This window comes from Anoplophora glabripennis, unplaced genomic scaffold (genome assembly GCF_000390285.2).
Source record: "Anoplophora glabripennis isolate ALB-LARVAE unplaced genomic scaffold, Agla_2.0 scaffold328, whole genome shotgun sequence".
In the NCBI taxonomy this organism is placed as follows: Eukaryota; Metazoa; Arthropoda; class Insecta; order Coleoptera; family Cerambycidae; genus Anoplophora; species Anoplophora glabripennis.
This window is the reverse complement of record NW_019416473.1, coordinates 105,569-118,253: the sequence shown is the minus strand read 5'-3', so window position 1 is coordinate 118,253 and position 12,685 is coordinate 105,569. Positions and strand designations below refer to the sequence as shown.

Sequence of the window (12,685 nt, the reverse complement as noted above, 5' to 3'; positions counted from 1 at the left end):
GACTTGATGATGATTGATTCCCTGTGTTAAAATTATTATACGAGAAATCAATTTTGAAAAAAAAATTTTTTTCCGTTTTATTCATTTATTTCACAATGTTTTTAAGTTTAAAGCACCGAAAAGAAAATATCTTATCAAATTTTAATTTTTAATGTATTCTTTGTATATTTTGGTAACTCCCTAATACCAAAACAATTTTTTTTGTTTAGTAATTGCAGGGAGCATACATATAAATCACATGCTTCTGACCAGATTGTACCTAATAGAGAATGCACTGCACATATAAAAACAATATAAATGCTTGATATAGTTTATTTCTGAAGATACATTAGTAATTAATCAATGGAGGTATAGCATACGAGTCGATAATTCTTTCCCACTTGAGGTATTCTTTTGGATTCGTCTCCACCTCAAGTGTATCGTTGATGTTCAAATACACCAAATTATTTGGACTAACTTTCTCCCACGTCACATTACCCAGGAAACTGTTCACTTCTGGAGTTGGGTTTCTAAAGTAAATCATGCATAAATATTATTTCACGCGATTCTGAATATAAGTACTCACAGGTATTTGACAAAGTTTGACCACATGGTTAATAATCGGTGACGTGTAATAACATCTTCTGGATCATCAGAATCACTAGGAACGCGCGAGTCCCAGAAATAAACCACGTCTTCAGCGTGAGCAACACCTCGAACACCTGAAATCAGATTATGTAGTACAGTCGGTATAGTATTTGTTGAGATAGAATTCCAAGAAAAGAATAAGCCAATTTGTTATCGGAACTGCTGTAACGATTTATCGCGGCAAGGACGGCCCTTGAAATTTTCCGCGTTATTTTCACAATATTGAAATATATATAAAGTAGATTTTTTGGATTGAAATGTGTTTTTATTTCTTATCCAGTACAGTAGAGTACAAACCGTAAATAAACTAGACGAAACTAGAAGAAGTACAAGAAAAAGAATAAACAAAGAAATATGTATTTAAATAACCTAGTACAGTCGCTAATTCGATAAATTTTCGAAATCGTCTTTATCACTAGAACATCAGAAGCTGTTATAATCAAGTCTTCTACTACCTCATCTCATTTTGCAAGTAATTATTCTTCAAGAAATTTCTTCTGAAATGTTTCCAAATGTAATGATTGTGTAACAAATATTGGGAACCAAATGATGGATGTATGGATGCATGCTCAAATTTTAACCTGACAAAAACATTATACAAAAGAGACAATACAATTTAAAATAATATACCCACATTTTTAAATTCAATGCTATACAATTCTATAATTACATTATACTCCTAAACAATAGGCTTAATTTTGATTGTATATAATGCAACATTTTGATATATTCAGTGACTGTATATTATTTTGTCATCATTCATTCGCTCTTGATAGATATATTCTTGAATACAATCCAATATTTAACAAATGAAACAGAAGTGATTAGTTTGAATAAAGCTGTATAAAAGAACATTATTAACTCGAAGGTTATCACAAATATCATCAATTATAATGGGTCAAAAACTCAACAATGGGGTACTCCACATGAATCAACAATTTCAAATTAGCTAACATCATGATAGTGAACTCTCAATAATCTGTTAGATTCAAAAACTTTATCAGCAAAATTTGATAATTTACTAATGTTAAGCAGAACTTAATAAATAATTACATAAAATTGCGTATGGGCCTGTAATTTTCAAAATTTTTGCCACATCTTTTGAATATAGGTCAGAATTTGACTTTAACCCAACTACCCGCATAAGGCTTGATATTAGAGGTGTCAAATTAAAAATTGTTGTCAAAGTATTGTCTTAATATCTACTGGTATCTACTGCTTTTTTATACAGACCAAACTTTTGTGTTTTTAAAGAGAACACCCTACATATTTGTAATTTTTTGAATTCTCCTATTTTTTTCTGATTATACAATCATATATATGCTTTGACAGTTTGCACATTATTTTGGTTTATTTACTGACCCTCCATAACTGATAACGTCAAAGTCCCCATGGAATTAATGCGTGTGTGCGCTTCGCTGCTAAATTTACTGAACAATTTTCTAAATCTTTGGAAAAATATCCGATTGTAGAAGGTGTTTCATTATTCTGTTCTATTAACTAATGAAGTTACATATCTATCAGATAAAACGCCTGTAGAAGTATATACTACGTTGTTGGAAATATTAAAATCACCCAACACCCAATAATACTAACATGTCGTCATTTAAAACATGAAAAAGAATAATCCAAAGATGTAGATTAGGAGAAATTCATACATTAAAACGTACGCGGAAAAATGGTTAAGATTATTATAATAGAAAATGCAATTAAATGAGGAAATACTGGGACAACTATTTGACAGAAGAATAAATATGCCTACATTTCAATAACCTTTCTCGATTGCTTTCTATGTCCTAACGTTATATCGTATATGGGTATTTGTTAACATTCCTTGAATACAGAAAACTTACCTGCAACTTCTAAATCCTTCATACCTCCCATATTGCCTTTGTATGAAAACTGGTACATATAAACATCGGTATATTTGGATTGTAACTTTGCATGCCTAATAGATGGGGTTGTAAACAAGTCGTCACCGTAAAACTAAACAAAGATTTTATTATATTATCGATAATTTGATTCAATTATTTGTATGCTCTTTAAACGTTAGAAAGGTTAATATGCAGCAACGCATTGTGAAAGCAAGAAGTTCTTTTTTTTGGAAGATAGTTTGAGAAAATGATTTGAAGTTGTGAATTTTCTTTCTTTTTTAGAAGGTACTTTAAGGAATCTCATTTTTTTTTAAGCAAATTTTCTCAAACATGATAAAATAAGACAGTGCCCCACATAACAAAATTGTGACTTCTCAAGTCCATCCAATTTCCGAGGTTTAGTTACGTGTCCGTTCAGATTATATGAAAGGTTAATAAGCTATTTTTTTCTTCATTGAAAAATTTTTCCTTTTGAACTAGTAACAATTTCAACAAACACATGAAAAGCAGCTAGAAGATATATGTATGTTACCTTCACTACTTGCCCAGGATCGTCTTCGAATGTTCCATCGGTGTAAATTTGTCTCAGTTGAGTGCCAGCTGTCAGTTTGTCCTCTTTGGTCATATTGAACTGGTTTCTAATGACGTTGGTTAAATCACTGTCGAAATATTTCGCATACGTCTCAACAACTGAATCTTAAAATATCGGTTGGCATTGTTATCAAATAATAAGACTTTTGAATAAGTTTTCGTAATCTTACCACTTGGGAGAAACGCTAGTCCTTCCGCAGAGTTAAAGCCAATAATTATGGGAACTTGGTTTATGTTTCCTGTTTTAATATCTTCATGATATAAACCCGTGAGAAGTGCTCCATCTAGATTAGCATCCTCAATTACAGGCAGCCATATTAAAATGTCCAATAATGAAGACTCTTTTCCAACAGCAGCCTATGCAAATTTTGATTATAGTGTATGATCTATATTTAGTTTTTAACTTCTTACTCATTACCAATCTACATAAAAAAAGCATTCATTCAACTTACAGTAACTGTGTTGTCGGTTATGTTGGAAGCAGGAAACCTTTGCAGCAGTTCTAGTAATTCCGTTGAATTATCCGAAGTGAAACTTGGATCCAAACTTCGAGCTAATTCGAAAGCGTAGAATCTTGCATAGCTTTGATGTGCCCACTGAGACAATGAGGTACCACTTTGTAAAATGCCACCTCTGAATAAGCCTTTATTCCGTTGACTTAATAAATGTAATCCCACAGATCCCGCTCCGGCACTTTCACCTGATATCGTTATTTTTTCGGGGTCCCCACCAAATAAATGGATATTATTTTTAACCCACTGAAAGGCGAGATGTTGATCTTTTAATCCCAAGTTTCCTGGTATGACTCCGTCTTCTGTTGTCAGAAATCCTGAAAGAATATGAATTGAGACTTTAGAATAAATTAAGAATAAGATTATCAGAATTTTAGGAGTGGGTTTTAACTTGTTATATCTGCTATTTTGTAAGTACTATCTGTTCCAAAGCCTATGCTTGATGTTGTTTTCGAGAGGAATATATTAAGAAATTAAGCGTTAATATAAAAAACAATGTAATGATATTATGTTAATAAAAGAATGAAAAAGAACATTAAAAAGGTTAAAAGAAGAAATAAAAAAATAGAAAGCAAAAAAAAAATAAATTTGTGGAAATTAAAATAAAAAAGCAAATGAATAAAAAAGTACTACAATTTTTATTGAATTAACATTTGAGATATGATCGACAAGGACTCATTCAGGGATTCACAATATATCATAGAGAACATTTAAAGTGTTCGTTCTCGATATTGATAAATAATTAACATTGCAACGACTGGTTATCAAGGCACATAAAAATTTAGTCTTGATAAAATTTCAGCCATATATACTTTACATTATTAGAGTTTTAATCTGTCACTTGGTCATACATAATTCGATAAGTTGTTGCGCCAAAATTAAAACATTATTACAATTTTAATTTCATTATTCTAATTTTTAAAAATGTATATGAACAACCAAAACTCCAAATGAATATTATACTTTAAAAAAACACAGTAGGTAAATGTTCAAAAACGTTTCCCTTTTGGCAAATGTTGAAAATGAAGATAAGCATAATATGATCGGAATTTATTATACCTGTAACCGCAACTGCGAAAGGGCATGTCAGATGTATTTGTATGAATGTCCTGAAAAAAATTAGACCGAAATTTATTTGAATTTAGAGCATTCGAGAATCCTAGAAATAACTATGAGCACGGGATTAAAACTTTAATAATATTTTATTGTAACGTCTGATGGTAATAGTTAAAATAACTTGGTGGATTTCACAGGGTCTAACGACACTTAAGAGTGTACGATATTTCAATAAACATAGAAATCTAAATAAAAATTAGATAAATTTGGAACGAATACATTGAAGACGAATTTTTAGAGACAAAACGTCTGAATCTGGTTCGGGCTGAGGCAGTACAGTATTGGAGGTCATGAAGACTTGCAAGGTCGTAGTTGTTGTGAGAAAGTTGCCATGTGAAAATGGTCTTCGTTTTTCAATATAATCTCACAAGGCTGAAATGGAACAAAAACGGATTTCCAAAATTTAGTTTTTTTTTTCGAATATTCGAAAACTAATCATGTTGGCCTTTGATTATTTAGAGGGGCTGATTACGCGACTTCGCCTCCATTTAAGCTACTTCGTATCTCTTACCGTTTCGGAGAAGTAGGGGAAAGCGGCGCGCGCTCGTTCGGAAAACTGATGACGTGCTGCAGTCTAAATGGCTAGCGCTTGCAAAATCTTTGATATCTCGGCATCTGGACCACGTACAAAAATTCTTTTATAGTTAATATGGGGTAGCTAAACACGAATATTATAGTCATTTTCGCCTTTGAAGCAAAATAGTCCCGTAAATTATTATTTAATTTACATTTCTTTGCATTTATCGTCATTTTAATAATTAATAATACATATTACAGTATTTTTCGTGTAATACCTTATTTTTTTTTTGCTTCATTAATCATACTGACGTTGTACTTGTTGCTGACTATAATATTCGTGTTTAGCTACTCCAGATTAAGTACAAAAGAATTTTTGTACATGGTCCAAAAGCCGAGATATCAAAGATTTTGCAAGCGCTAACCATTTAGACTGCACGTCATCAGTTTTCCGAACGAGCGCGCGCCGCTTCCCCCTACTTCTCCGTCCGCTCCAGCTGACGCACTCAGCGCATGCACGCTTCAGTTTATTACTCAATTACTAATACTAATAATCAAGTAAACATATCCTACTATTTTTGTTTGAAAATATAAGTATTCAATATTAATCTCCATCAAGCGCATCGCTGTATAATGTGAATTGCGTCCTCAAATTTTTTTTTAAATAAAAAAATTTTTTCGGCTCCAGAAGGTCATAGAAAACATTTTTTTTTAATTCGTGAAAAAATGTCAGCAGTTTCTTTCTTTAAAAGTAATTTTCATAAAATAAAAATTGAAACAGTTATTTGAAAAAAAACATACCCAAAAAAGTGCAGTTTTTTCAAAGTCATTTTCTGATCCTTAAAATTAATAAAATCGTAAACATTTTTTAACAGCATGATAATATAACTCTTTACGAAGAAAATAAACCGAAAATCGTTACTGTAGGGCTATTCGCTGAGAAGATCTAGCCAATTTTCGAGAGCGAATTTTTTTTTCAAAAAATCGATATACCTCGAAAAATAATTCATATTTTTAAATTTTTCAAAAATGTACTTTTTTGGCTTGCCGCGGGCTATGCTTGCAGTAAATAGCAAATATGGGAACGTAAATGTAAACGAGTTATAGAAGAAGAGAAAAGAGAAGATTTTTAACGGTTTTTTCGATATATCTCGAAAAGTAACAAAGCAATCGATAGTTACAAAAAATCAGTCGATAGATCTTTTTAAAACCTAGAACATTCTCATTTAAAATTTTTCAATAGGTGCTATATTTCTTTAGTTATTTTAGAAAAACCGTGTTTTGCAAATTTGCGATTTTTTTAACCATGTTCGCCATTTTGGATCGAGTTTAAAGAATAAGAAACTCTTTAAAATTTAATTTTCTATACGGTAATATTTTTTTGTCCAGGTAATAATTTCTGCAAATTTAACGTTAATCCGTGACAGAATGCTTGGACTAATAAATACGTGTGCTGGTGGCGGAGATACTGGGGATTACTTACACTAAGAACCTCAGAAATTGGACGCTACTGTATATTTTGATAATTATGTCACTACTAGTTTCGACATTTTGCAACAAACGCCTTCAGAAATATATTTTAGAAACGGTGATTTTTTTTAAGTTTTAACACCGTGTATCTCGAAAACTATCAAAAACTATCGACTGTGGATTGTTCCTTTCCATGTAACCTTTTTCGTTTAATATCACTGAATTCATCCCTTAAATGTGTGCACACACTTAATTAAGACCCTATATATTGAACTGAATTTACATAGATGTTTAACAATTTTCGATTGGATGGTGTATAATATCGGTTTGTGTTTTTTGTACCCTTACTGAAGTGTCATACGAATGAGTCTGCATGAAAAAATCCACAGAAGAGATTATTATGTCAGTTGGAGAAATAATTGTATTATTTTTTCTTCTTGAAATAAGCCCAGAATTTTTAATTTTTTTTTTAATTTCGTTTTTAACGCTCTGCATGAAAAAGTTATAAGGTGCTATTACACTTGATTTTATCCTATTTCTTAATATCTTAAAATTGTCATATCTCCAGTTGTTTTATAGTTTTTTGTAAAATGACCAATTATGTATACTAAAATCGGTAAATATTATAATAATGCTTATATGTTCTTTACAAAAAACCTACTTGACCAATTTTGCACTACCTATTTCAGTTGTCTCAATATCTCCAAACATTTAGGTCTACAAATGTTCTTTTAACAGTCCTAATTAATGAAATTGTAACGATGCCATTATTGTTATTATTTTTACCAAAAGCGTTTCATATTTATTAGTTACCTAGAGCTCCTAAACGGTAGTTTATCGTGACAACAACAATATTGTGGTCAATGAAGAGTCCAGGTCTGTATATCTGAATAGCACCAGTTCCACTTTCATATCCACCTCCGTGTATCCATATTAACACCGCTAATGGGGTTTGTGAAGTATCTCCAGGTTTCTAAAAGAAAATATGCATCAATAAAGACAATATTTGAAAAATAACAGTAAAGTAACTACAACTTTAATATTTTGAGGAGTATAATTTTACTGGAGCTACACCTGTATCAATCACATTTTTGCATAACTTTATTATTATGTAAATAAAAAATAAATGTTTTTGGTTACGTTAAGCTCATAATAATTATTCATATTTTATTTTTTTTCTTTCAATTTAATCAAATAATAGTAATAGTGATAGACATCAGCAAAAAGAGTGTGATAACAATGTCCAGAATTGTTGATATTAAAATGACTGTAGTATCAGCTAATTGTAGCTATTCTTACCAGAGGAGTGTAAACATTTAAGTACAAACAGTCTTCCGTTGGGTTTAATCCGGGAATCGGTGCGGAGCCGGGTCCACTTTGGTAACAAACTTTTTCATTTTTCGTGGTGTTTAATATTCCTTCCCATTTTGCTGGCGCTACAGGTGCCTAAAAATGAATTGAAACGTTAAAAATAAAAAATAAAAATATTTATAGGTATGTGTCATCCTTACTTGAAATCTTAATTCGCCTACAGGTGGAGCTGCGTATGGTATTTCTTGAAATGCATAAAAAGCATTGCCATTTGGAGACTGCAAGGTTTGACCTCTTATTTGTCCGTCTGGTAAAGTGACAAGTGTCGGGTCATCTACCTATTTATTAAGAAATATGTAATATTTGTGGTACTTTAACTAGATACATAGATATTAATAACTATTTTGTACATAAGGAAAACATTTGAAATTTACAAAACTTGGATATATTTAAGTAAGCCAATAATTACTTACATCAGCTATAGATGATCTTATTGCGCATAAAATCAGTAGCAGCAGCCCGTGGCACTTCATCATTTCGAACTAATAGCGATAACGAACGAGCTTTTCAATTTATAGAATCTGGAACTGGTAATTTTTTNTTTTTCATTTTTCGTGGTGTTTAATATTCCTTCCCATTTTGCTGGCGCTACAGGTGCCTAAAAATGAATTGAAACGTTAAAAATAAAAAATAAAAATATATACATGTTTTCCTGCTTACTTGAAATCTTAATTTACCAACAGGTGGAGCTGCATACGGTATTTCTTGAAACGCATAAAAAACATTGTCGTTTGGAGACTGTAAGGCTTGACCTCTTATTTGTCCCTCTGGTAAAGTGACAAGTGTCGGATCATCTACCTATTTATGAAGAAATATGTATGTGATATTTGTGGTACTTTAACTAGATACATAGATATTAATAACTATTTTGTACATAAGGAAAACATTTCAAATTTACAAAGCTTGGATATATTTAAGTAAGCCAATAATTACTTACATCAGCTACAGATGATCTTATTGCGCATAAAATCAGTACCAGCAGCCCGTGGCACTTCATCATTTCGAACTAATAGCGATAACGAACGAGCTTTTCAATTTATAGAATCTGGAACTGGTAATATTTTATTCGATTAAAATTCAAGTGTTCGACTTTCGTACATATTTTTTGTAGTACTCATAGTTTTATCTTTATCTTTATCTTTATCTTTATAATAATTATTTTTTTATAAAGGAAATACATTAATGGAAATGTTATTTTATCAGCACTTTAAATTAAATTGGTTTTAACTGTTTTTATTTTGCATGAATAACACTCAAAAACAGGTGGCTATGTAAATTTTGAAGCATTTTCTATAAATACCAAATCTAAATTTCCTACAAATCATCAGCAAAATATTGTCATGGCATATGTAGAATTTATTTAAATGAAGGAGATCAAATGGTACCTTCGTAGTTTTATCTAATATAAGTAATATTACAAAAAACACAGCACTTACAATTAGAGCTGTCATAATTAGCCGCGCACCAAAGACGTGCAGATTATCAGCATAAAATAAAGTGAACAATGATTATAAAGAAATAAGGATTTATGTCATTGTATCAATGTGAAACACGTAAATTGTTTTACGCATCGTCGCCATTGGTTCCACAATCTGGAGGGGATCGTTATAGATCGCATCATCTGGTACTTATGTTTCCACCCTTGTTTCATCGAAACCTATTCGCCGCGGTGATAAAGTATCTTAATATGACAAGAACGACCGTTCTACATCTACTATGTAATATTAGCATTAATTAAATAATCTACTTCCAAGCTGATCCAACATGGTAAATTTCACTCGGGTTGCAGTGTAGGAATGAAATGTTTTATTATTTACTATATCAAATGGTAGGGTACATGCAATCGGTATGTAAAAGTTTATGTTTGATTAAGTCAAACATAAACTGAATTTTCTGCTTTTCGCCAGTTTGTTTTATACGTGTGTTGCGCACTGTTTAATACATATTTCTTTATATTTATTAATACTTATTTTAAACGTTTTTATACATATACAAAATATGTATATACTGAATTACATTATTATTTATATATTTTTATTAAAAGATAGCATTGTTCGTTATTTAACTTTTCCTATGACCACATGCATCTGAAACGTTGAGTGCCGCTTTGTTGGACAAATTTACTGGTACCTAGGTACCTACTGATAAATTATAATGAAAAATCAAACATTTAAACGAAGGGTGCAGCTTAATTAGGTATTTTTAGAAGTTATTATTTTGCAAGAGACCAATTCGATAGACAATTGAACACTTTATACGAAAATTGTGCCCGTTTGACAAAATTAGCAATGGCGTAGAAAATATTTTTAAAAAAGGGTCACGTTGGCCCCGTCTCTACAGCACTGCTGCTCATAAAATTTTGAGCAGTACATCAAACATTGGTCTTAAGGTACTACGCATAGCAAATTTGAAATAGAAATGTTTCGGCATTTTGGATTTATTGTAGACAATGTTTAATTTTTTAAGCCTTTTGTCTTAATTTTTCATGTAGAAGTCTGTCAGCGGTTTTTTAAATCACCCTGTATAAATAAAAATTAAATGCTGTTCGTTGGTAAGCGCATCACTTGAGAACGGCTGGACTGATTTGGCTATTTTTTTATGTTCGTAATAGTGCGAACAAGGTTTTTAGGGAAAGAAAAATTGGAAAAGTTGCCCGGAAAATTGGAAAATTCGGAAAAACTGAAAGTGCTGATCACAAACAAATTTACTGAAATTTGGACAGGACAACGTCTGTCGGGTCAGCTAGTTGAATTTAATAATTTCGCCATGAAGTTTTAGACAGATACGGGTAAAAATTCAAACATCTTATGCGGAGAGAGTGACGACAATTCTAAGTATTCAGTATCATAAATGCACTTAAATTCTGATAATCTTTCTAAACAAAATGTTTTCTATGTTAAAAAAAAAGTATAATTTACGAATTATTAGTACGTCTAATTTAAGTTAAGGAGTTTCATTTACCGTGACTCCTGCATGGAAGGTCTATTGTATAAAAAAAAGTATGTAAAATATAACTTATTAAAATAAAGCCAAACCAAACAAATGTTTGTTTCATACCTTTCTTACAATGTTACAGCATTTGTTAAACATTCTACGTTTGTAATTGTTTTGACTATAAAAAAAAAATGTTTAAATACCTTACTCTTTATTTTGTATTAAAATTATTTAACAAACAGCCTTGTCCAATTCCAATTATTTTCGTGTTAAAAGTTGCTATATAACGGTAAATTTCGAAAATGGACATTTCTTAATAGTAAATGTATTAATGAATGTGTTACAATAAAAATCGTAATTAAGGGCTAGAATTTTTTTTAGTTGTCTCTATACCGATTCACGATCAAGTCTTTTTCGTTTTAAATATTGTCAGTCAGGATCAGGTACTTTTGGTTATCAGATCAACATTTAATATTAATGGTATTAAAATCGGATCAAAAGCTTTTATTTGTATTCATTACCCGTGTTGTGTATATAAGGAAACAAGATGAGCCATGTTCGGTTATTAATAAAACGTTATACTGATGGCTACACTATAATAAATCTGTTGTGATAAAACGCTGTCGCTTAATATTTCCATATTTTACGGTTTGATGTAGCAAGTGACTTATGGATTATGTCTCCAGCTTTTATTCATCAAGTTATACGAGACAGATAAAATTTAAGTGTCTAATCAATTTTTTATAGATTGTTGTTAAGATAACCTTGTAACTGATGCTGGATAACACCTAGATATAATAAATTTTTTATTTAGTAATAAATTATACAACACGGTGTTTCGTTGTTTGTTTTATGGGATAAGCGATCAAGCTATTGAAAATAGGCAATCGATGCGCAATTAAATTGAAATAGTAGATCCTCCAACGATAAAATTGTACGTAATGTAGGAAGTACATAGACTTGACATAATATTATTTAATAGTCGGGTTAAGAAATTACACACAGTGTTTAGCAATAGACAGATATGTCTAGTGTAGGAAAAAAATGTTTAGTGAAAAACACCAAAACAGATCTATTCTAATTTTTTGAGAAGATAGTTTTTATCAAGTTTGTTAAATTGTACGTTCAATAGTTTCGTACGTACGACATTGCCACCTTCTTTTTGTTTAATAACAACCCTTAATTTTTTTTAACATTCTATAAGACCCCATAATATAATATTCAGTATTCCCCGTTGCTTATTTCCTTTTAAACAAACAGTTCACTAACGCAAACAATTAAAGGGTCAAAAGAAAATTGAAAGGGTGAAAAGAAAATGGGTGGTGTTGAAACTGTTTTTTAAGTGATTACAGACTGCACAAAAATTAATTAGAAATTTGCCTCAAAAAACGGTTTGAATCGGGGTCGAAATCTGGTTTGGGTCAACTTTAATTTCAATTTAATTAAAAGGTGATGAACAGAAGCATAGGACGGAAAAGCCGAATCGTGCTGGAAACAATTGGATTTTGTTTTCTTCAATACCCGGAAGGTTTTTCAAAAAAATTTTTTGTTTCGTCAATTTAAACGTTATTTGCGGTAAAAATGTGAGAAAACCTTCCATTTTACTCATGATTATTTATTTATTTATTTATTTATTTATTTATTTATTTATTTATTTATTTATTTATTTATTTA

At 30.8% G+C, this 12,685-nt stretch overlaps 2 protein-coding genes across 2 annotated transcripts; both read right to left on the bottom strand.

The window, feature by feature from the left end:
* Positions 1-296: 296 nt before the first annotated feature.
* Positions 297-8,596, bottom strand: LOC108905347 (cholinesterase 1). The gene is made up of 10 exons (XM_023454631.1): positions 8,491-8,596; positions 8,218-8,355; positions 8,006-8,152; positions 7,520-7,679; positions 3,545-3,921; positions 3,263-3,449; positions 3,034-3,197; positions 2,481-2,613; positions 566-701; positions 297-509 (listed from the first exon to the last, which is right to left on the bottom strand). The coding sequence occupies exons 1-10, from the start codon at positions 8,551-8,553 to the stop codon at positions 329-331; spliced, it is 1,686 nt and encodes a 561-aa protein (XP_023310399.1). The 5' UTR covers positions 8,554-8,596; the 3' UTR covers positions 297-328.
* A 25-nt stretch (positions 8,597-8,621) lies between these two features.
* On the bottom strand, positions 8,622-9,123 carry LOC111691576 (esterase 6-like; the record flags this gene model as incomplete). Its single annotated transcript, XM_023454642.1, has 3 exons — positions 9,015-9,123; positions 8,738-8,875; positions 8,622-8,675 (listed from the first exon to the last, which is right to left on the bottom strand). Coding segments are annotated over exons 1-3 (255 nt in total), but the record flags the coding sequence as incomplete, so codon positions are not given.
* Positions 9,124-12,685: the final 3,562 nt, after the last annotated feature.

What these genes read in the sequence shown, in the direction of transcription:
- LOC108905347 (XM_023454631.1), bottom strand. Translation starts at nt 8,553, where the DNA reads ATGATGAAGTGCCACGGGCTGCTGCTACTGATTTTATGCGCAATAAGA. An exon ending in TAAATGTTTACACTCCTCTG is followed by an intron (nt 7,680 to 8,005) that starts GTAAGAATAGCT and finishes ATTTTCTTTTAG; the next exon opens with AAACCTGGAGATACTTCACA. An exon ending in TAACCGACAACACAGTTACT is followed by an intron (nt 3,450 to 3,544) that starts GTAAGTTGAATG and finishes AAATTTGCATAG; the next exon opens with GCTGCTGTTGGAAAAGAGTC.